Raw genomic sequence first — 22561 nt, 5'->3', positions numbered from 1 at the left:
CTTGGAAACTAGAAAAGGTAAAGAGTATTCTATAGCAACCAACTCCACTCTTCAGAACACCCATTTGGAAGATCAATCTACATCCTAGAACTCCCCATCTTAAGGCACTGTGGTAGCACATTCACCAAAAGGAATATGGAAGCTTAATTAGGCAGCTTGCATCTTCCCAATGTTAATTAGGAATGGGAGATAAATGTTGGCTGCCAATGGTACACTCATTCAATCCGAAAAATCAGCAGTTTCAATATTGGCTGTGATGATATATGGGGTAAATGCTTTGGCCCACATATGAACAGTCTAGGCACTTCACCAATTGTTGATAATGTCAGAGGAAGATGAGGAACATAGAAAGGTAAATTAAGTAAAAAAGCCTCAAGAATTACTCTTTTTATTAAGATTATGCTCATTTTATTAAAAATTATGCTTTTGAATTATCTTTTTGATATTAGGACTAACAGCATGAAATATTTTGGAACCTGCAAAGTTATTAATATTGGAACATATTTCAATCTTGCAGATATTGTACATCCTTTATAAACAATGTTTTCCCATTAAGTGTGATTATTTTTATTTTTTCTGCAGGTGTTCAAGATTTTCCAGAAAACATTAAATGCTGTAAATACTTAGCGGTCATTGAAGCCAGTGTTAATCCCATTTCCAAGTGAGTTAGTAGCTCTCCTTCTTGGATTGAAGCAAAAAGATGTGCAACTTTTCCATGAAAATCGAAATGTGGCAAAATATCTTTTCATATTATCAGCAGAATGAAATGCTCAGTGGTGCTGGATATAAGCAGAAATACAGGGCAAAGTTGACAGCAAAATATTGACCTGATTAGGGAACTGACTGAATGCAAGAATATGAACATGTTTTGATGATCCTTTTTGATGATCCATTTCCCTTGCTTTGACATCCTTATCCCTCCTCATAACTGGAACATGCCAGTCCTGAATTTTGATCAAATGGCCCTTCAGCAAGTCCCAAATGTCGGATGTGGACTTGCCCAATAATAACTGCTCCCAGTGTACCCTTCCGAGATACTGCCTAAAAAAACATTGTAATTTGTCTTTCTCCAATTTAGTACCTTTCTGCAGGGTTTCGCCTTCTCACTATTCCTAGCTATCTTAAAATGTATAGAGCTGTGATGATCTGGCGCTCCCTGTCCTGCCCGCACCACTTTTCCAGCTTTCTAGGGATCTGTGTTTAATTATTTACGACTCTGTTGGTGTAGTTAAGAGACACTTCTCCAATTTGGCTTATGCTGCTAATTTAGTGTTATTGTAGGCTAGAAATATAAGAAATCTGTACAGGAAAGTTCTATATGACCCTCCCCCTTCAAGCGCTTCCTAATTTATTAACATCTTGGCTGATTCTTTAGGTTGTCCACTTTCCAACTTATTGTTAATTAAGGAATCTCTCGTTTCCCATACTTTTAAAAAAATCTATTGTCCACAGTCATAAATATAGTCCATGACTAAGCATCCACTTGCATCTGAGGCAGACAATTCCCCAAAAAATCATAACTTGGAGTAAAGAAATATTTTCTCATCTGGCCTCTCATGAAATAATATCCTCCAGTTCTAAGTTCTCTAGCCAAACAAAATTGCCTATCAGATCTATCTTGCCAACATCACTCAGGGTCTTATGATTTGTTAAGATCATCTCACATTCTGCAAACCTCTTGTTGGCTATAGGGCCATATTACTAAATTCTTCTTTGTCAGGCTCAGTCACTGAGTATATTCAAACAATGTTTTGGATATTAAGGTAATCAAGGGATTAGGGTTTGGACAGGAATATTGAGCAGAAGTAAAAGATTCTAATGCCTGGTGGAAGCATGCAAAAGGCAAACTGTGACATCAATGTGCATGCAGCACTGATTTTACATTAGGACTTCATATTCTATAATGAAGGATGAAACAAGTTTAGGTTTATTATTTTCATGTGTACCGAGATACAATGAAAAGCTTTGTTTTGCATGCTATCCAAACAGATTGGATAATACTTTTCATAAAATTAAACCAAATTCAAGTACAATACAGATGCTCCCCGGCTAACAATGCTTCGACTTACGATATTTCAACTTTGCGATGGTGCAAATGGCAGCGATCCGTAGCGAGCCGCAGCTCGCTTCCAGCCATGTGATCAGGTGTCTTAAATGCATTTCGACATACGATATTTTCAGTTTCTGATGGGTTTCTCAGAATGTAATCCCATCGTAAATTGAGGAGCACCTGTAGGTAGAGCGAAGGAGAAGATAAAGTGCAGAATATAGTTCTCACCATTGTAATGCATCAGTTCCATAGACGCAGTTCTCAAGACACTGTGAATATAGACAAGTCCCATATACAGTGTCATTGACCGCCAGCATGTTACATTATGTGTGCTGTGTATGATTTGAAAGGTGTATTATTCATTGTTCATGACTGTGACCTTACATCGTTCGTTATGTAGGTAAATAATTAATAATGGCTCACTCGCCATTAGGATCCATGCCACATTTATGTTTGCGTCTTGTCATACAAAAGGGTGGCTACTGGGCTACATGTGTACTCTTCTAAATAAATAAATGTGGACTCTTGAGCAAACCATGCACAAGTAGAAAATATAAATATCATTTTGGATAATGTATCAAGTAGTCTGAGGGAGAAGGACAAAGCATGCTAAAACTACGATTCTAGAAGAGTAATGGGAGATAAAACGTGCTCAATGATTAACATATCTAATGGATGCCTTGGTGGTTACCATGGAGATGTTGTGGATCTTCAGGGAAACAAAAGGTAGGAACTTTGATGCAGAACAGTAAGAGATTCATGGATTTCACATGTCTTAATCAAGGTGAGTGCATCAGTTACTCCAACTTCAAACATCATATACAACTAGCTCTTTTTTTACTTTAGTTTTATTGTCACGTGTACCGCGGTACAGCGAAAAGGTTTTGTTGTGTGTTAACCAGCTTCACATATTACTCAGTAAATCACACTCCTACCTAACTGAACTCATACCTAATGTTCATTGCTCCACCATGCTCACACACAGTCACCAATATTCAGTCTCTGAATATCAGGATTCGGCCTCTTTTTGGCGGTCTAGTAATTATGAAAGATTGATGATGGTGTACATTTAATAAACGGCTAGGTAATACAATTCACAATTACTTGCACTTATATGGGTTTCATTGTCATATCTTTCAGCAGGGTATTGGCAGAGTGCATTTCATGAAGGAAAAACAAAGTAGGCAAAGGATATTAGGTCAGTATCACAGAAAGCCTGAACAAAACCAAACATAGAAACATAATGTTTGAGCAGAAATAGGTTACAAAATATGGGGACTGCCACGAGTAGAATTGTTAATTTTCTAACAGTTTCCTACCCAGTTTGATAAGCCAGGAAATATTTATTTAATTCATTTTCAGGATCTGATTCTGGAAAGACCAACATTTCCCCTCCCTACACGTAGAAAAGTGATTGTGGATTGAGTTCTTGAACTACTGCAGTTCTTATGTTGAAAGTACTCCTTTGTCTATTGGGAAGTAAGTTCTAGGGTTTAGACCCAGCAACAGTGAAAGAGTAAGGATGTATTTCCAAGTCAGAATGGTGTAAATCTCAAGGTTCAAGATTCAGCTGGTCAAAAGTTTGCAAAACAACTTTCCAAACATCAGGGCTCAGTCCTTGCAACCAGTTAGCAAACAGCAGTGGAAGAAATGCTGTCCTGTGATGCCCAAGGAATCTATAACGACTATTATATAAGATAATATATATTCTTAGTCCTGCAAGAGAGTAAGATGTATATTAGAGAATATGTTGCAATATAGTCAGTTGATATTTCCATCGATGTTGAATAGAATGTTAGGTATGTTTAGTTAGGTGAGTTTAGTTAATCTCCTAGGTCCTTGCCTTTGGTTAGCTGAAGATCCAGAACTTCTCTGCAGTTCCTCTACCAAGATGTAACAGATATGAAAGCAAGACTACGAGTAATAGTAAAAGCAGGAAAAGAAAAGGTGTCAAAGAACAATCTAGATTAAAGGAGATCAGAATAAAAGGAAAATGAGATAGAGACAAGAAAGCCGAATGTTGAAAAAGGTAGAGGTGACGAAATGGATAGGAAATTGGACATTGATGAACAGTCAAAATCAAGGCTTGCATCTCATTCTGTCAAGGTCCAGATCAAAGGCCAAATCTAAATCTAGTTCCAGGTCTAAATCAATCTCTAAAATCAGATCACTTTCAAAGTTTTGTTCATCTTCTCGCTCTTGTGTCAAGATCAGTGTCTCATTCGAGGTCCAGATCACGCTCAAAATTCTAAATTTCCTCCCTGTTTATTTTCTATGAAAATATTAATGGATCTTTTTCTGGCAGGTCTGTCGTTAGCTCTACCACACATAAAACAAACCAAAGACACTGATAAGCTGTACATTTTTCAAAATAAACAAAATCTATTTGGTGCTAAATTAAAAATGTATAGTGGGCCTGTACTGTCAGGAGGATTCTTGGATAGGTATACTATGTACAGAGCAAAGGCACCCATCACTGCTGGTGTTGTTGGATATGTACAATGAAGTCTTAAGTTGCATTGTGTAAGAAAGAACTGCAGCTGCTGGCCTAAATTGAAGGTTGACACAAAATGCTGGAGTAACTCAGCGGGACAGGCAGCATCTCTTGCGAGAAGGAATGGGTGATGTTCCGAGTCTGAAGAAGGTCTCTACCCGAAACTTCACCCATTCCGTCCCTTAAGTTACATTCATTTGTATTGATCATGTAAATAAAATACTTCTGCTGTTGTGGACTTCCTAGCCAAAACAAAGCAAATTATAAAGTTTTGCCAGTACAGTGTAATCAAAATGTAGTGATTTATGCCCTCCCCCACCCCCTCTCCGTTGTCAGGAATAGCTCTTGCCTGGGTTTCTGTTTTTTCCAATTGGATAACATGCTAGATTTTTTTTGTTTGGTTCAATAAAAGAAAGGGCGTCACAGTGATGCAGCAATAGATTTGCTGCTTTACAGCACTGGAGAGACAGGTATTATCCTGACTACGGTTGCTGTCTGTATGGAATTTGTATGTTCTCCCTGTGACTGCGTGGATTTTCTTCCACATTCCAAAGACGTGCACGTTTGTAGGTTAATTGGCTGCTGTAAATTGTCCCAAGTGTGTAGGGTGATCGATGGGCAGCGGGGACGCGGTGGGGCAAAGGGCCAGTTTCCATGCTGTATCTTCAAATCTAAAACTAAAAACTAAATTATTACATGTATGTGAATTATGGATCATGCATTTTCCCCATTGTGGCACATGTTTACAGGCAGGTCAAGTTCTACTTCTCAGCTAATTCTACCACGTGGTATGATAATAGAGCATTTCCCCTTTATGAAAAGCAGCCTAGTGTTAACTGCAAGCAGAGAGCACAAATAGCTTGCTTTGCCATACCAGATCAAATGGCTGCAAATTAAGACAGGAGTGCATTGTGATCTCCTTGCTTGTTTTTGGTCACAGTCCAATTTTGTACCCAGAATTTCTAACCTAAATTGGTCTTTGAAGAGCCTTCAGACATTAAAACAAATTATGAGAGTTGTGTGTGGGGAATGTAGAGTGTTGCAGTAGATGGGATGAAATTCTCCTTTCTCATCTTAAATTTATAAACATGACAGGAGTTTATCAATTTTCACCCCATTTGTCCCACTCCTTCAATTGATTGTTAGAACCACTCAGAATCTCACTCACAGAGACTCACAGAAACATTGGCTTCCGAAGAATACAGAAAATACCACCAATTTACTTTGTGTTTCTTCTCTAATCAGGAGATAAATAGGAGCCCAGAATTTGGATAGCGTAACACCATATTTTTGTCAGCCATGTCATCTAATTTTCAATGAAAAATGGATGTAATAAATCAGAGGCTTCCTGCAAATTATAAGAATTTGTTCAATGATAGGTGAACACAATACACTTGACATCAGTCCATCTTTTCAATGATGTGTGCTTGGCAATGCTAGCTGTAGACCATTCATGTGGTAGGAAAATAACTGCCGATGCTGGTACAAATCGAAGGTATCACAAAATGCTGGAGTAACTCAGCGGGCCAGGCAGCATCTCAGGAGAGAAGGAATGGGTGACGTTTCAGGTCGAGACCCTTCTTCAGACCCGAAACGTCTCCCATTCCTTCTCTCCTGAGATGCTGCCTAGCCCGCTGAGTTACTCCAGCATTTTGTGATACCATTCATGTGGTAATCACCTTTGACATCAGCTATAAGCCTTGTTTCAGTGTGACCTGTCCTGCTCTATGAGCTGCTCCCCTATCCCCCTCACGACCAATTCTAGTGCTGGACCTACCAATTGTATTTTCCTCTCCACGCTCTGCAAGACTTGAACAGATTAAAAAAAAGACTTTCAGTATTCACAGACTTATGGTCCACTAGATTTCTCAGTTGTGGACTCATGAACAAAGAAGATCTTCTACAAAACAAATGCACTCAATTTCTGGGCAAATCAACGTTTTACATGTAAATTATGTTATGCCTGTAATATTGTTTCAGATATCGGTAAATGCTTTTTACCTAGTGTTAAAAATCTGCCTGCAAAATCTCTAGAAATTATTTAATAGCCAAATCATCACAAAAAACACCTCTTTCCAGGTGAGACAGAGGTTCACATCTAGAGCAGCTCCTCCAACCTCATCTATTGTATCCGCTGCTCTAGATGTGAACTTCTTTACATCGGCGAAACCAAACGCAGGCTCGTTTCGCTCAACACCTTCGCTCAGTCCGCCTTAACCAACCTGATCTCCCGGTGGCTGAGCACTTCAACTCCCCCTCCCACTCCCAGTCTGATCTTTCTGTCATGGGCCTCTTCCAGTGCCATAGTAAGGCCCACCGGAAATTGGAGGAACAGCACCTCATATTTCGCTTGGCCAGCTTGCAGCCCAGTGGTATGAACATTGAATTCTCCAACTTTAGATAGTTCCTCTGTCCCTCTCTTCCCCTCCCCTTCCCAGTTCTCCCTCTATCTTCCTGTCTCCACCTATATCCTTCCTTTGTCCCGCCCCCCTGACATCAGTCTGAAGAAGGGTCTCGACCTGAAATGTCACCCATTCCTTCTCTCCTGAGATGCTGCCTGACCTGCTGAGTTACTCCAGCATTTTGTGAATAAATCATCACAATATGTATGTACTCTGTAAATTTAATTGAGCACTCCTTCACACTCAATTGGAAACACCACACAGAGATCAGGAAATTAAAGCTAATGTGTTTTACTCCTTTTCCAACCAGTTGTCTTTGAGGGTAAAGCTCCTCTCTGTGATGCTGATTCCTGGATATATTCTTGCTTTAATTCAGTGGCTGAACAAATGATCAGAAATAATTAGTTTAGGTTTTTTTGCACTTGGAGAATATGAGGAGCATCAGATCAATTTAGGATAAGAAAGTCTGAACTGTAAAAATTAAAAACAACTTTAAGGATCAAAAAATCTGCTTGTAACTGAATTTGAAATCTACTGAGTAATCAGCAAGAATTTGTTAAGCAAAGGTTTGTTCTGGCCACTTAATAGAATATTTTGAAGCGATAAAACACAGCATGAGCACTGTTTCAATTTTGCAAAGGCAGTAAAAAGTTCAGAATCATGCATTTTTAAAAATCTCACTGATAGTTTTTACGGTAACTACAAGTAATTAATCTTTTTCCAATCATTTCAGACTTCCAGATGGATTCACCCAACTGTTGAATTTAATGCAGCTCTACTTAAATGATGCATTTCTGGAATTTCTTCCAGCTAATTTTGGAAGGTAATGAATTATTTTATTTTGTAAAATGGATGATTACATCAGAAAGTATATCAAAAGGAAACGATGGATGTTGTTGAAAATGGAAATGGATATGAGGAAACATTTGAAAAGAAAACTGTGACTGAATCTCTGCACTGCCCTAGCTTTTTGTGAAATCATGCCAAAACCTCTTCTGCCTTTTCCAAATAAATTCATGCATTGGTGCTTTATAGAATGGACTTCAGATTTCACAATTTTTTTAGATTACATGGGCAGCAGATGCAAACCCATAAAAAGAGAACAGACATCATTCGTTAAAATCAGAGATATTAAGCGGCTATTTTCCAGATTTTGCATAAGCAATCCTGACCTCTTACCCAGGAGAAACTGTTTTCCTAGGTATTTGGGGATATTGCTGTTGATTGTAATGATAAACAATATTATAAATTTAGTTTAACTTGTAGAGTCTTTTATCTTTTTTTCATTTTTTTCATTCTCCCTGTAAAACAATGCCTTAAAATTACTGGGCAAAATTTTGGTGGCTAATTTTGTTAGTTCTGGCATTAAACTCTACAGAGAGTGCAGGTCTGGAGCACCCATACATATATGGACAAATCACAGACTTACTGATAGATTTACAGGCTGAATCTGTTGGTTTGCTCTGCTGCTGAACACTGTGCTAATTTATGTGTGGAATCCAGTCTGGCCGAGCCCATCACAGGGTTTGGGACTCTACTGATTTCCATGCGGGTGTGATGCTTTGTACTAGAAGGCTAGGGGAAGGTAAATTCCATTTAAATTATTTTGCTTTAATTTCATATTATTAATTATTTGCATTTTAGGTTATTTTACATTAACTTTATTCTTACTTAAAATAATTTTAAATTGTTTACCTTAAATGATGAATAGCTTTTAAATGTTTATGGATATCAACTATATTTAAAACCTAATATAACATCACTCCCAGCTTTTAAATGCACTGCCATGTTTGGGGGCAAAATTTCCTCACTTCCAGAAGGTTTCTGTCACTTTTGTGATCCTCCACTGGAATGTGTCAATGTTGGTAAAAAGAACGAATGAATGAATGAATATGTTTATTGGCCAAGCATGTGCATATACAAGGAATGTGTCTTGGTGCTCCGTTCACAAAAGAAAACACAAACATACTGTTAACAATTAAGAATAAAGCATAAATATATCAAAACATAAGGATACAACATTACGGTCTAAATGTGACCATTGGTTCCAAGTTGGGGACCAGCCAGCAGGATTTCCCAACTAACTTTTCTGGGAAGACAGCCTAAAGATTTGATTGACTTTCTAAATTAGTCTATGCATCATATTTTGGTATTTTGAGAATAGGAGAACTCTGACAAAATGAAAGAAAAGCTGATTTCAATTGGATTCCAATAATGGTGTTGAAGGAGTAACAAAGTGCAAGTCCATCACTTTCTCAAGGCAACAGAGCAATGATATCACTTCTTTGGAAAGGTGAAAGGATGTGTTTAGAAGGTTGCCATTAAAATTAATACAAGAAGTACTGGGTGAAGAACACGTCACATGTAAGGATGAATGTTCAACAAGAAACAGGAGGTTGGTTAAGGACCCAGCTTCATATTATCATTGAGTACTCTGGCAGTGGCAACTTCCCAGTATGTAGATCTGGGCATCATTAATTTGTAGCAGTTCTAGAATTTGCTAAAGAACCCTGCACAGTATTATAGCTCGTACGATTGAGAATGATCAGCCATGATCACATTGAATGGTGGTGCTGGCTCGAAGGGCCGAATGGCCTACTCCTGCACCTATTGTCTATTGTCTACTACACAGTTTATTGTTCTTATTTTTTAACTAAGAAGACAAACCTTTCAAGACCTTCTCTGTGAACAGTAGAGCAACACTGAGTGTTGTAAAGCAGAGGGATCCAGGAGTGCAGGAACATAGGTTTCTGAAAGTGGTGTCATAGGTAGATATGGTGATAAAAAAGACTTTTGGTACACTGGTCTTCATCAGTCAGGGTAATGAGTATAGATGTTAGAAAGTGTAAGAAAGAACTGCTGATGCTGGTTTAAATCGAAGGGAAACACAAAATGGTGGAGAAACTCAGCGGGACAGGCAGCATCCCTGGAGAGAAGGAATGGGTGACGTTTCGGGTCGAGACCCTTCTTCAGACTGATGTCAGGGGAGTGGGCGGGACAAAGATAGAATGTAGTCAGAGACAGTAAGACTGGTGGGCGAACTGGGAAGGGGGAGAGGATAGAGACGGAAACCAAGGGCTACTTAAAGTTAGAGAAGTCAATGTTCACACTGCTGGGGTGTAAACTACCCAAGCGAAATATGAGGTGCTGTTCCTCCAATTTGCGCTGGGCCTCACTCTGTCAATGGAGGAGACACAGGACAGAAAGGTCAGATTGGGAATGGGAGGGGTCGTTGAAATGTTGAGCAACAGGGAGACCAGGTAAGTTAAGACGGACTGAACGGAGGTGTTCAGCGAAACGATCGTCAAGCCTGCGCTTGGTCTCGCCGATGTAGAGAAGTTGACACCTGGAACAGTGGATACAGTAGATGAGGTTGGAGGAAGTGCAAGTGAACCTCTGTCTCACCTGGGAAGACTGTGAGGTAAAGGGACAGGTGTTGCATCTCCTGTGGTTGCAGGGGAAAGTACCTGGGCAGGGGGTGGTTTGGGTGGGAAGGGACGAGTTGACCAGGGAGTTGCAGAGGGAACAGTCTCTGTGGAAAGCAGAAAGGGGTGGAGATGGGAAGATGTGGCTAGTAGTGGGATCATTTTGGAGGTGACGGAAATGTTGGAGGATTATATGCTGAATGCGATAGCTGATGTGGTGGAAGGTGAGGTCAAGGGTGACTGTCCTTGTTATGAATGGGGGGAGGGGGAGCAAGAGCGGAGCTGCGGGATATCAAGGAGACCCTAGTGAGAGCCTCATCTATAATGGAATGATGTTAGAACGTTGAGTTACAGTTGTTCAAGACTTTGGTGAGGCCACATCTGGAGTACTGTGTTCAGTTTTGGTCACCCTGGTCTCTGGAAAGAGTTCGAAAGAGTGCTGGGAAGATTTACAGGAATGTTGCAGGGACTAGAGGGACTGAGTTATAGGAAGAGGCTAGGACTTTATTCCTTGAATTGTTGGAGGCTTAGGAGTGATCTTATTGAAGTATATAAAATCATGTGGGGAATAGATAAGGTAAATAGACAGTCTTTTACACAGGGTAAGGGAATCAAAAACCAGGGGAAATAGGTTTAAGGTGAGAGTGGCAAGATTTAAGATTGTTTTTTGCACTAGCCTGGTTTGATTTATTTAGAATAACTAATAATTTACTGCATATTAAATGTTGTTGGTGCATCTAATATATGTAAAGCTACAGCAAGTAGAAATTTCATTATTTCAGTTCATATCTGGTGCACATTACAAATAATCACTCCTGAATCCCTTGAAGATTGCATTTAAGAACATAATGGAGGAAATAATCTGATCCCAGGGCTGGTGACTGGTAGTTTCATCGACCTACCATTCGTAAGAAACTCTGGTTCACAAATTTCATGTTGGGGATATTCCCTATGATCTTTTGTGTGAACACAAGAAAGGATGAATTTTGTATTCAGCTGAGGTTCTTTCATGTTGCGATTTTTTAAAATATCATTAGATTTTTCCCCCCAGGTTGCTGTAAATATATTGGTGCTTGGCATTTCTTTTAATAGCTACTGCTGATCTAGCATTTTCTATTTTATGCTCCTGACCAATTTCTTTTGATGCCTTTACATTCATTTTGGTCTGTTGTACTCTCCTTCGTTTTACATTTTATCAACAGATTTTTCTTCATAAATTGTTAGAAAATTATTGCAAATTGTCCACAACAGACGTTCCCCTCTTTTGCCCCCTATCCTTCTTTCCAGTAGTATGTATCTGTTTTGTAAACGAGTGAACAACCTGGTATTAATGATCAATCTTTTTTCACAACTTTTTTATTGTTCATGGGTGTCTGCATCTATTACCCACTGTGAACAGTGGTGCAGTAAGGTATCAGCCATAATGGTGATCTGGTTACAAACAAGCACATTAAATAAGGATGTAAGATGTCCTTTCCTGGAAGACTTTAGTTAAACAGATGGGTGTTTAATGACAATACAATCATTGTTATGTTATCGAGCGTTTAAAAAAGAAATCTCATGGAATATTGATTAACTTAAATTTAAATTCCCCAGCTGTCTTAGTGGAGACCACATGCCTGAATGTGAACTTGAGTCTCTGGATCAATAGTCCAAAGCTCTGTGTGCTAATCCAGTAACATTTTCCCATGATCAATCTTGACACCACCACATCCTGTGCCATTGAAATACAGTCACTTTTATTCTGTATTATGTATATATTTTAAAATATTAACAATATTTGTATATTTGTATATATTTTCCTAACAATGCTGTCCAGTGTACTTTCCCTGTTTACCTCAAATAAAGTCGAATACTTCTGTTTTATGCAATCGAACACTTTATCTTGAATTTTACTCTAATATGGTAACAGATAGATAGGTATTTTTTGACTCCGATCTCTTATCATTTTCTGGCAGCTAGTTAATATTATATACATGCTCATATGGGTTCCTCGACTAACTGTTCAATGTATCAATTTAATGTCCTATCTGTGAGTACAACGGAGGTACCACTGTTGCTTAATGACATCACCAGCTCCAGAAACCTTGGAAATGAATGAAACAAAATTCTGTGCTGATATTTTTTTAGAAGTACATTTGTTTTTGTATTTTTCAGACTTACTAAGTTACGCATTCTGGAGCTAAGAGAAAATCATCTGAAAACTCTACCAAAGTACGTCAAAATATATGTAAAGTTACCATGCTGATATCAAACTAATTGTAGGAGCCATTTTGCAGTTATTAGTTATTTTTGCTTATTGATATCATTACCTTGTATCCTGCTGTAGTCTGGACACTATAGAGTTAATGCAATGCTTACGTAGGGGCTGGGTGGAGCCAGAGTACGGGCAGTTGGGTACGTGCTGGCAGAGTGTGTGAGCTGGGGGGTGCTGACAGAGGGTCAGCTAGAAGCTCCGCCAAAAGATTTATCAGCCATGATGTAATCGTCATGATGTAATCAGAAAATAGATTGCAAGTTTCAACCACTGATATCCAATTGCCAGTCAATGCTCCTTGATTGGGTCACTGAAGGTCTTGTATTCTTGGAAGTCCTTTTATTTCCAACAGGAAATATATTGGTAAAGTGAACATTTATTGGGCTAGTCCATCTCACCATCTCTTCTGCCAAGTCCTTATTTGAAGTTACGATTTCCTCAATTTTCCACCTCGGCATCTTTTAGGATCACTGCAAACCCTCGATCTGTCATGTTGTTTTCCAATTCTTTTCTTCAGTGATTCTCACACTCTCAGTTGCTCACTGCTCCCAGTGCCATTCAGAACTGCATCTGCTCATCTTTTTTCATTACTGATTAGAAAATCTTCATCCTCAATGATGGAGCCAGCATGAAAGTATGAACCAAAAAAGCTAAAGTTTTTACAGCTATCTTCAACCAAAAATACTTGATGGATATTCCATGTTGGTCTCTTCTTGAAGTGTAAGCTATCATAAAAGTCGTTAGTCAGCCAATTCAATTTGCTCCAAGCATTATAAAAAATGGTCTGACTTGACCATAATGCTGATTTTACATATTCCAGAACTTGTCCCTTCAGTAGCTTGAATACCAGCATCTAATGACAAAGTACAATGGTCAGATATAACTATAGAATACGGGACAAATCCTATTACATCTTAATCTGTTGCTCATAATCATTAGCAAAGTATTGTCAATACTATCGAGTGATATGTAGCAATGCTGTTTAGATTCTCAAAGGATCCTTCAGTTTCAGACCACTGTAGCGCCTTGATCCAAACAACAAGATCTGAATTCCAGAGGTTAGAGTGGAATGTCTGACCTTGCCATCAAGGCAATGTTTTGACTGATTGTAATTTCAAGAACTCCAAGTAAATTTGAAGTGATTAGAAATCCAATGGCTAGAATTATATCTGGGTACACCTGGTAAGGTTCTTGGAAGCCTGTCATCTTCACTCCCAGACATAACTTTGGTAAGCAGAAAGCAATAAAAACAGAATGTTGATAATATACCAGAGGTCAAGCAACATCTGTTGAAAGACAAACAGATTTTAGGTTCAAGACCTTTCATCAGAAATGAAGAAAGTTAGAAATGAAACATGTTTTCAGTTGCGGAGAGAACCAAGCTTAAGCATCTTCAACTCCTCCAATGAATTTTCGATCATCTTAAGTTCAAAAGCAGCAATATACATTAATAAATGTACAGCTCCTCCGGCCTGCTCTAAAATCCACCCATTAATCCATTTATCTTTGTTCTATTTGCCTTTACAAATGCTTGTCCTTTCCTTGGAATTAACTTCCATTTGTCAACATTCCTCCTTGAGTCCCAATCCCACCCTGGCCTATATGAAAATAAATTCAAATTCAAATTTTCACCTGAGTAAAAAGTTCACAATTTTCTTTGTGTTGGTGTAGTGTTATCTTCTCAAAATGTTCAGTGTTTTCTATTATTATTTCTGATTTCCAATTTGTGCAATGTTTTTATTTCTCTCTTGCTATTTCACCAAAGGAAAATGAAGATGCTTGAATGAACTCAAGCCTTGTTTATCGGTCTGAAGAAGGGTCTCGACCCGAAATGTCACCCATTCCTTCTCTCCAGAGATGATGCCTGTCCCGCTGAGTTACTCCAGCAATTTGTGTCTACCTTGTTTATTGGTTGCATGTTGGCATATTTTGCCTATCTGGCCAACCTTTTGTTCGCTTTCACTAAAACCAGATTAACTAGTAATATATCCCTTTTTTTTTGTTGGTCCATCCATGCAAAATTGCAGCCAATCTTACCTCCATTAGAACTGGAATCCCACTTCAATTTTGTTGCCAAGAACATTAGGATATCCTGAGATAAAAATCAATGCAAAAATACAAGTTGATGATTTTCTTTTCTAATATTGCTAGTTATTAATCACCTGTGGTGTAAGGGGGATTTACATCAATGTCATAACAGAAAGAATTATTTGGGACTGAATTCTTTCATTCTTATTTGTTACAGGTCAATGCACAGACTGACACAAATAGATCGATTGGATCTAGGGAGTAATGAATTTATGGAGCTGGTAAGAAGGTTTGTTTTTAAATGTTGAGTTGATCAGATCAGGTACTGTTAACTTGGGCAAGTTTCATATTTTTAAAAATCCTATTCAATATTGTACATGGTAATATCACTTGTATCTGTTTTACATTTAATTAACTGGGCACTCCTTGTCATTCATCTGTCAACACAATAGAATTATTTGGAACACCTTTTATGGTATTTAATAGTAATCAGAAATGGGTATCCTATCAAGAAGATTTTTATTCACTTACAACTTTAAGATGTGAATTAATGATCTGGTAAGACTCCGTAAAAATAGTCAACCTTCACTGGAATTCCACTATTATAGAGGGAGGTTGGAATGTTGGATCAGTCTTAGTTCAATATCTAATTGGGGACAAGCCAAATAAATCATGTCAGGTTCCATCTTTTAACATTTCTTTCTGTGATCATGTATTTGGAGAGTTAACCATCAAAGGAGATAACAACAAAGCAGATGACAAGGAATGAGGGAAGATGACAAGTCAAGAGAGAAGTGGATGAGGTAGCAGAGAAAATAGAGGGTGAAAAGGAATATTGGAAGGGTAGGTACAAAAGGAACACTGATAAGGATGAAGAACGAGATATTTAGGACTTGCACCTTCCTCGTTTATGACACTTTTAGCATGGCTTTTTAAAATGGATCCAGGTTTTTCTTTGATCCTTTATATCATTAATTCTTTTCGGTTTCTTTGACTGTTCCAAATATTTGATGGAGGATCTGATAACAAGAGGCTTGGGCTGTATTCCTTAGAGCGTAGGAGGGTGAGAGTCTTTTATCAAGAGTAGGGGAATCAAGAACCATAGGTTACAGCAGAGAGGGGAAAGATTTAATAGGAAACTGAGGGGCAACTTTTTCACACAGAGGGTGGTGTGTTCTTTGGAATGATCTGCCAGAGGAGGTAGTTGAGGCAGAAACTATAACAACTTGTAAAAGACATTTGGACATGTACATAGATAGGAGAGGTTTAGATGGATATGGGTCATATACGGCATGTGGGACGTGTAAATGGGGCACCTTGGTCTGTATGGGCAAGCAGGGTCAAAGGGACTGTTTCTGTCTTTCTATGTCTGACTCTATAACTCTGTGACTTTTGATCCAGGACATGTCTTGGTATACAAGGTGAGACCTTTAGGATTGAGATAAGGGGAAGTTACTTCATCCAGTGGGTGTTGGACCTTTGTAATTCTCTACTTCATGAAACTGGAGATCAAGTTGTTCATGTATATTCGAGGTGGAGGTAGATTTCTAGACACAAAAGATATTCAAGGATTTGTGAAAAACATGGTGATATGGCATTGAGAGAGAATCAGCTGTAATCGTATTGTATGGTGGAATAGATTTGAAGAGCTGAATAGTTCTTCCTCTTTCTATTTTTTGTTGTTTCTATGATCATTGCCCAAAAAGTTACTCTTCAGTTTAGATGTCACTGTATCCATTTTCAGTCTGCCCAAAATGTCTGTGGTTTCCACTATAACTAATTTTAATTCAGGTATATTTGCCCAAAAAATATTTCATTGTGACCCTATTCTGAATATCAATCATAATGTACTTATTTGTAGTTTTATGAGTGAACTCTGGTGTATTGTTAGACATATAATTAAAAATAATTTCTTATGGGTTTTAAATCATAGACTAATTTAATTATTCCAGGGTATACTGACAATACCTTTATAGTGGAATAATTATTCATTAATAGCTGAGTGAATTTTTAATAAACTGGAAAGTAAAGAAAAAAGCATTTGGTTTCAACAATCTTGCTATTTTAATTTCTCACTCCAGTAAGAAAATTGAAAAATATAATTTACAAGGGATTGGAGTCACAAGGAACTGCAAATGCTGGAAACTTGAGCAAAGCACAAAACGGCTGGAGTACCTCAGTATGTGAGGACAACATCTGTGCAGGGAATATGTAGGTGATGTTTTGGATCAGGACCCTTCTCCAGACTGATTGTAGCAGGGGGAAGAAAACGAGGGGGAGGATATGGGGGAGGAACCAAGCCTGGACAGTGATAGGTGGATGAGGTAAGGAGGTTTTAGATTGGGGGATGAGTGGAGTCAGTGACAAAAGCTAGAGATGAAAAGGAAACAACAGGGTGTCAGATAAAGAGAGATGAGGAATGAAATGGACAGCCAGAGGGAGGGATATATGTGGAAGGGAGCCTGAGAGGAAGAGGGGCAGGATAGTGGGGGAAATGGGTGCACGCTGGGTGAGTGGGGTCACAGGAATGAGAGCGCAGTCGAGGGATATTACTTAAAATTGGAGAATTCAATGTTCATGCCTTTGGGCTGTCAGCTACCTAAGCGGAATACAAGGTGCAGTTTCTCCTGTTTCCATGTGGCCTCACTCTGGAAATGGAGGAGGACAATGCGCATTGAATCCTCCATTTTAGGTAATATCCCCCACCCCCTCTCTTTCCTATGCCCCTCCCTACTCTGGTGCACGGCCATTTCTCTCACTATCCCACCTCTCTTTCACCCCAAAAACAGATCCCCTTCTTCCTATATAACCCTGGCTTGACATTTCATCCATTTTTTGTCCTTATCTGACAGCTTATTCTCTCCGTTTCATCTCTAGCCGTGTTCACTTACTCCATCTGTCTGCCAATTACACTCCCTCACCAGTATTCACCTTTCACTTGCCAAGCTTGTCCTGTCCTTGCCTTTCTTTTCCAACTTTCTTCCTCCTGCTATAATTGGTCTGAAGAAGGATCCCGACCCAAAACATTGCCTATCCACTCCTTCCACAGATGCTGCCTGAGCCACTGAGTTACTCCAGCATCTTGTATTTACAAGGGCTTATTCTACTATTACAGTTGTACCGGGCCCTGGTGAGACCGCACCTGGAGTACTGTGTGCAGTTTTGGTCTTCAAATTTGAGGAAGGATATTCTTGCTATTGAGGGCGTGCAGCGTAGGTTCACTAGGTTGATTCCCGGAATGGCGGGACTGTCGTATGTTGAAAGGCTGGAGCAATTAGGCTTGTATACACTGGAATTTAGAAGGATGAGGGGGGATCTTATTGAAACATATAAGATAATTAGGGGATTGGACACATTAGAGGCAGGAAACATGTTCCCAATGTTGGGGGAGTCCAGAACAAGGGGCCACAGTTTAAGAATAAGGGGTAGGCCATTTAGAACGGAGATGAGGAAGAACTTTTTCAGTCAGAGAGTGGTGAAGGTGTGGAATTCTCTGCCTCAGAAGGCAGTGGAGGCCAGTTCGTTGGATGCTTTCAAGAGAGAGCTGGATAGAGCTCTTAAGGATAGCGGAGTGAGGGGGTATGGGGAGAAGGCAGGAACGGGGTACTGATTGAGAGTGATCAGCCATGATCGCATTGAATGGCGGTGTTGGCTCGAAGGGCTGAATGGCCTACTCCTGCACCTATTGTCTATTGTCTATTGTCTATTATTTTAGGTGTACCATAGCTGTGAAATCTTGAGAGTGGAATTTATTATTTTATAGGACCCATGGAAAAAGTGTATTTCTCAAAAAGAATATTCATGCAATTAAAATGCCAACTTGATTTCATTGAGTTTCTATGTTTAGTATCAGTTATGAGCGATGGAAATGCCTTTGTTTAAATAATTGAAGGAGCTAACTTTGGGATGCCTTTCTTGACCTTGCTGAATCTTGCAAATCTCTGCCCGGTTTGTATTTTGACTTTGATGGCATAAAAGAGTGAGGAATCTAGTCTGTTCAATCAATGACAAGGGAAATGCCAGATTCAGTTGCTGATAAAAGTTTTTTTGCAAACCTGAAATTTAATTAAATTTTGCAGTATTTAGTAATTTTTAATATAATTTTAATGTATTTTTAATATAATTTTAATGTATTTCTGCACCTGTGTCTCCTAGTGTTGTACAGCATCAAAACAGACTCTTCGACTGACTACATCCATGCCGACCATCATGCTTATTTATACTAATCACATTACCCTCCATTAACATACCTATTCAAATACATCTTAAGTATTATTACGATTCCTGCCTTCATTGAATTACTAACTATCAATATTTTGGGCAGGATCATGACTGACCAGAAATGTAATTGAATTAGGCAATTTATGGCCAGAGACTGATACGTTGCAGAGAATGGTCATCCTCTTCAGCTCTTCTATATAAAATCATGAGCGCCATAGACAGGGTCGGTACTTAATCTTTTTCCAGGTAGTAGAGGGCCGAGATTTAAGCTGAGAGGGGAGAAGTTGAAAGGAGACTTCCGAGGCATGTTCTTTTACACACAGAGATGAAAAGTGCCTGGATCCCGCTGTCACGTTCCAGAGGCAGACATAGAAGCAGATATACACAAGGTATTCACACAAACATATGAATAGGCAGAAATAGTGGGATATAGATCATGTGCGGGCAGATGCCCATTTTAAATCAGCAACACGGTCAGCATAGATACTGTGGGCCAAAGTGCTTCTTCCAGTAATATACTGTTCTATGTTCCATGACCCTATCTAATGACTTTCCAGTATCCACAAATACTGGAATACTGGGGTATGGAGAGAAGGCAGGTACAGGTTACTGAGCTGGATGATCAGCCATGATCACATTGAATGGCTGTGCAGGCTCGAAGGGCCGAATGGCCTACTCCTGCACCTATTTTCTATGTTTCTATGTTTCTACACACTCCACTTGCCTGGGCGAGTACAGCTCCGTTATTCAAGGTGTTTAACATCTCCCAGAACATATGAATCCACTTGATTTGGACCAAATCCAGCACAAAGTATTCAATCCTTCCACCATCTACATACCATTTTTGTTATGGAAAAGGCACTGCTGCAAATCATCAAGGCTTCTTGGACATCACCTTGTAAAAACAGCTTCCAAAGCATGAGATCTACTAGCAAGAAGGTATAAAAGCAGCACTGGACAACGGACACCACTTGTCCAAGCTCAAATTTAAATTTACACATTATTCTGATTTGGAAAATATAATGTTTCTTTCAACTTAACAGTTCAAGAGCATGATTATAAGAGAGAGTAAGTCATGAGACAACTTTATAGGACTTTGGTTAAGCTGCATTTGAAATATTACCTGTAGTTCTGGTTGCCCCGTTACAGGGAGGATGTGAAGGCTTTGGAAAGGGTGCAAATGAGGTTTCCCATATTGATGCCTAGATTAGGGGGTATTAGCTACAGGAGGAGGTTTGACAGATTTAATTTTATAACCATAACATTATGAGAGGCACAGATAGGATAGATTGTTGGCACCTTTTCCCCAATAAGGAAATATCAAATACGAGAAGGTATAGCAGAGGGGCAAAGTTTAAAGGAGATGTGTTGGGCAAGTTTTTTTTACACAGAGGGTGGTGAGTCCTGGAATGCATTGCTGGGGTGGTTCAGGAGGCAGATACCATAGTGGCATTAAAGAGACTTTTGGATAGGCACATGTGTATGCAGGGAATAGAGGAATATGGATTATGTGCAGACAGGCAAGAATTGGACTTGGCATCGTGTGCGCCACAGACGTGTGGGCCAAAGGGTCTGTTCCTGTGTTGTACTGCTCTAGGTTCTATGGTGTTTATTACTGTGTCAAGTTTCTGATAGTCGTACACAATTGTACTTGGGAATACCTACAGCATAGGAACTGCATTGATTCAGGAAGGTGTCATAGCCTTTCTCAACAATGATTAAATAGGAACGATAAATAATAATCTTGCTAGTGAAACCACACTCCATGAATAAGTAACATTAAAACAGCAAATCTGTCTGATTTCATTGTTGCTTAATGACCGATTTTCTTTCAATTGGTCCAGGAAAATAGTACCAATTTCTCCCTCGCTAAGAGCATTTAAGGTACAATACCGGAATCCAATTCTATCATTTTAATCATAATTCAATTTCCTGTATGATGTTTACAACCTAAATCTACTTGTTACCTACATAGTTTAATTGTGATACAGAAAATTGTTGCTTATTTGCTAATTAAGCATCTGGAATTTTCATATGATTCTCTAACAGTGTTAACCAATTTCATAATCTTTTATAAAAGACATAAATCTGAATTTGGGTGACAAGTTTCCAATGCAATTTTATTAATCTCTCATCAGTGTACAGCATGAATGTTTACAGGTGGCAGTAGGTTCCAATTCTATTTCATAAACCTGTATTCCTCCCATCTATCAAAATCAAAATCAATGGGTGAGAAATGGATAGCTTTCCCATCAGGTCTGGAGTCAGTCAGGTTGCCCACTCTACTCTGTTTTGTTTGTGTGTTACATAGAAAACAGAAAATAGGTGCAGGAGGAGGCCATTCGAGCCAGCACCGCCATTCATTGTGATCACGGCTGATCATCCACAATCAGTAACCCGTGCCTGCCTTCTCCCCATATCCCTGTTGTGTGGTGTATACAACCCTTTGCTGAAGGGAGGGACAAGAACATGGGCACAGCGGTTGCGTTGCTGCCTTGCAGCACCAGAGAGCCGGGTTTCATCCTGATTACGGGGGCTGTCTGTACGGAGTTTGTACGTTACTCTTGTGACTACGTGGGTTTTCTCCAGGTGCTCATGGTTTCCTCTCCCTCTCCCTCCTCCCCCTCCCTCCTCCCCTTCCCCTCCCCCTTCTCCTTCCCCCTTCCCCTCCCCCTTCCCCTCCCCCTTCCCCTCCCCCTTCCCCTCCCCCTTCCCCTCCCCCTTCCCCTCCCCCTTCCCCTCCCCCCTTCCCCTCCCCCCTTCCCCTCCCCCTTCCCCTCCCCCTTCCCCTCCCCCTTCCCCTCCCCCTTCCCCTCCCCCCTTCCCCTCCCCCCTTCCCCTCCCCCCTTCCCCTTCCCCCTGCCCCTCCCCCCTGCCCCTCCCCCTTTCCCCTCCCCTCCCCCCTTTCCCTCCCCGTTTTGGCTGTAGTTCAGGAACAAACAAACAAACAAACAAGAGTTTTATTATATAGATATTGCTGCCTGGTATCCTTCTCATTACGTCTGGGTTGGTTTCCTGCCTTAAAAAAAATAGTAGATTGTAAATGGTAGATTGAAGAATATACTGGGTCATGAGATCACAAATTGTGATGGAATATAATTTTGGTGCCTCAACTAGCCCTTAATGCTTACGCAGTTTTGACCTGTTGGATCTGTCCTGAATTTGAATTTCAGTTTGGCAGCTTCTGGACTTGGCCATCTCAACCAACTAAAAATTGCTTTTAGTAATATTGTAGTTTCCCTCCCAAAGTTATTTGCAATACAATGTGGATTGATTCCAAATAGAAGGATAAAATAAGAACAAGAAAATTATGCCTCAAGGGAGAATGGAGATGGGGAGCTGCAATGCTTACATAGTAGTAAGGGACAAAGAGTTATCAGTCTGAAGAAGGGTCTTGACCCGAAACGTCACCCATTCCTTCTCTCCAGAGATGCTACCTGTCCCGCTGAGTTACTCCAGCTTTTTGTGTTTTATCAGGTGAATTCGCTGGTGGTGGAGTTGAGCAATTGGAAAAATGAAATGAAGTTAGTCTTCAAAGAGTAGAGGGTGTATGCAAAAAAAATTACCAGAGAATTAATTGCACAAAAATATCGAACATTTGTTAGTGCATATCCACTTTTTCCTCCTAAGCTCAGATCTCGTTTATATAAATGGTATATAAGGTCAGAATGTCATATAAAAATA

At 39.5% G+C, this 22561-nt stretch overlaps 1 protein-coding gene across 15 annotated transcripts in view; it reads left to right on the top strand.

The window, feature by feature from the left end:
• Positions 1-22561, top strand: part of lrrc7 (leucine rich repeat containing 7) — a 266336-nt gene that overhangs the window by 165314 nt on the left and 78461 nt on the right. For all 15 annotated transcript variants that reach the window (XM_078407364.1, XM_078407363.1, XM_078407368.1 and 12 more), the window contains 4 exons: positions 583-661; positions 7680-7769; positions 12529-12585; positions 14874-14937. In XM_078407364.1, coding sequence (XP_078263490.1) covers positions 583-661; positions 7680-7769; positions 12529-12585; positions 14874-14937 — 290 coding nt within the window. The remainder of the gene's footprint in view (positions 1-582; positions 662-7679; positions 7770-12528; positions 12586-14873; positions 14938-22561) is intronic.

The sequence above is a fragment of the Rhinoraja longicauda genome, chromosome 11, assembly GCF_053455715.1.
Source record: "Rhinoraja longicauda isolate Sanriku21f chromosome 11, sRhiLon1.1, whole genome shotgun sequence".
Lineage (NCBI taxonomy): Eukaryota > Metazoa > Chordata > Chondrichthyes > Rajiformes > Arhynchobatidae > Rhinoraja > Rhinoraja longicauda.
This window is presented reverse-complemented; position numbering and strand designations above follow the sequence as displayed.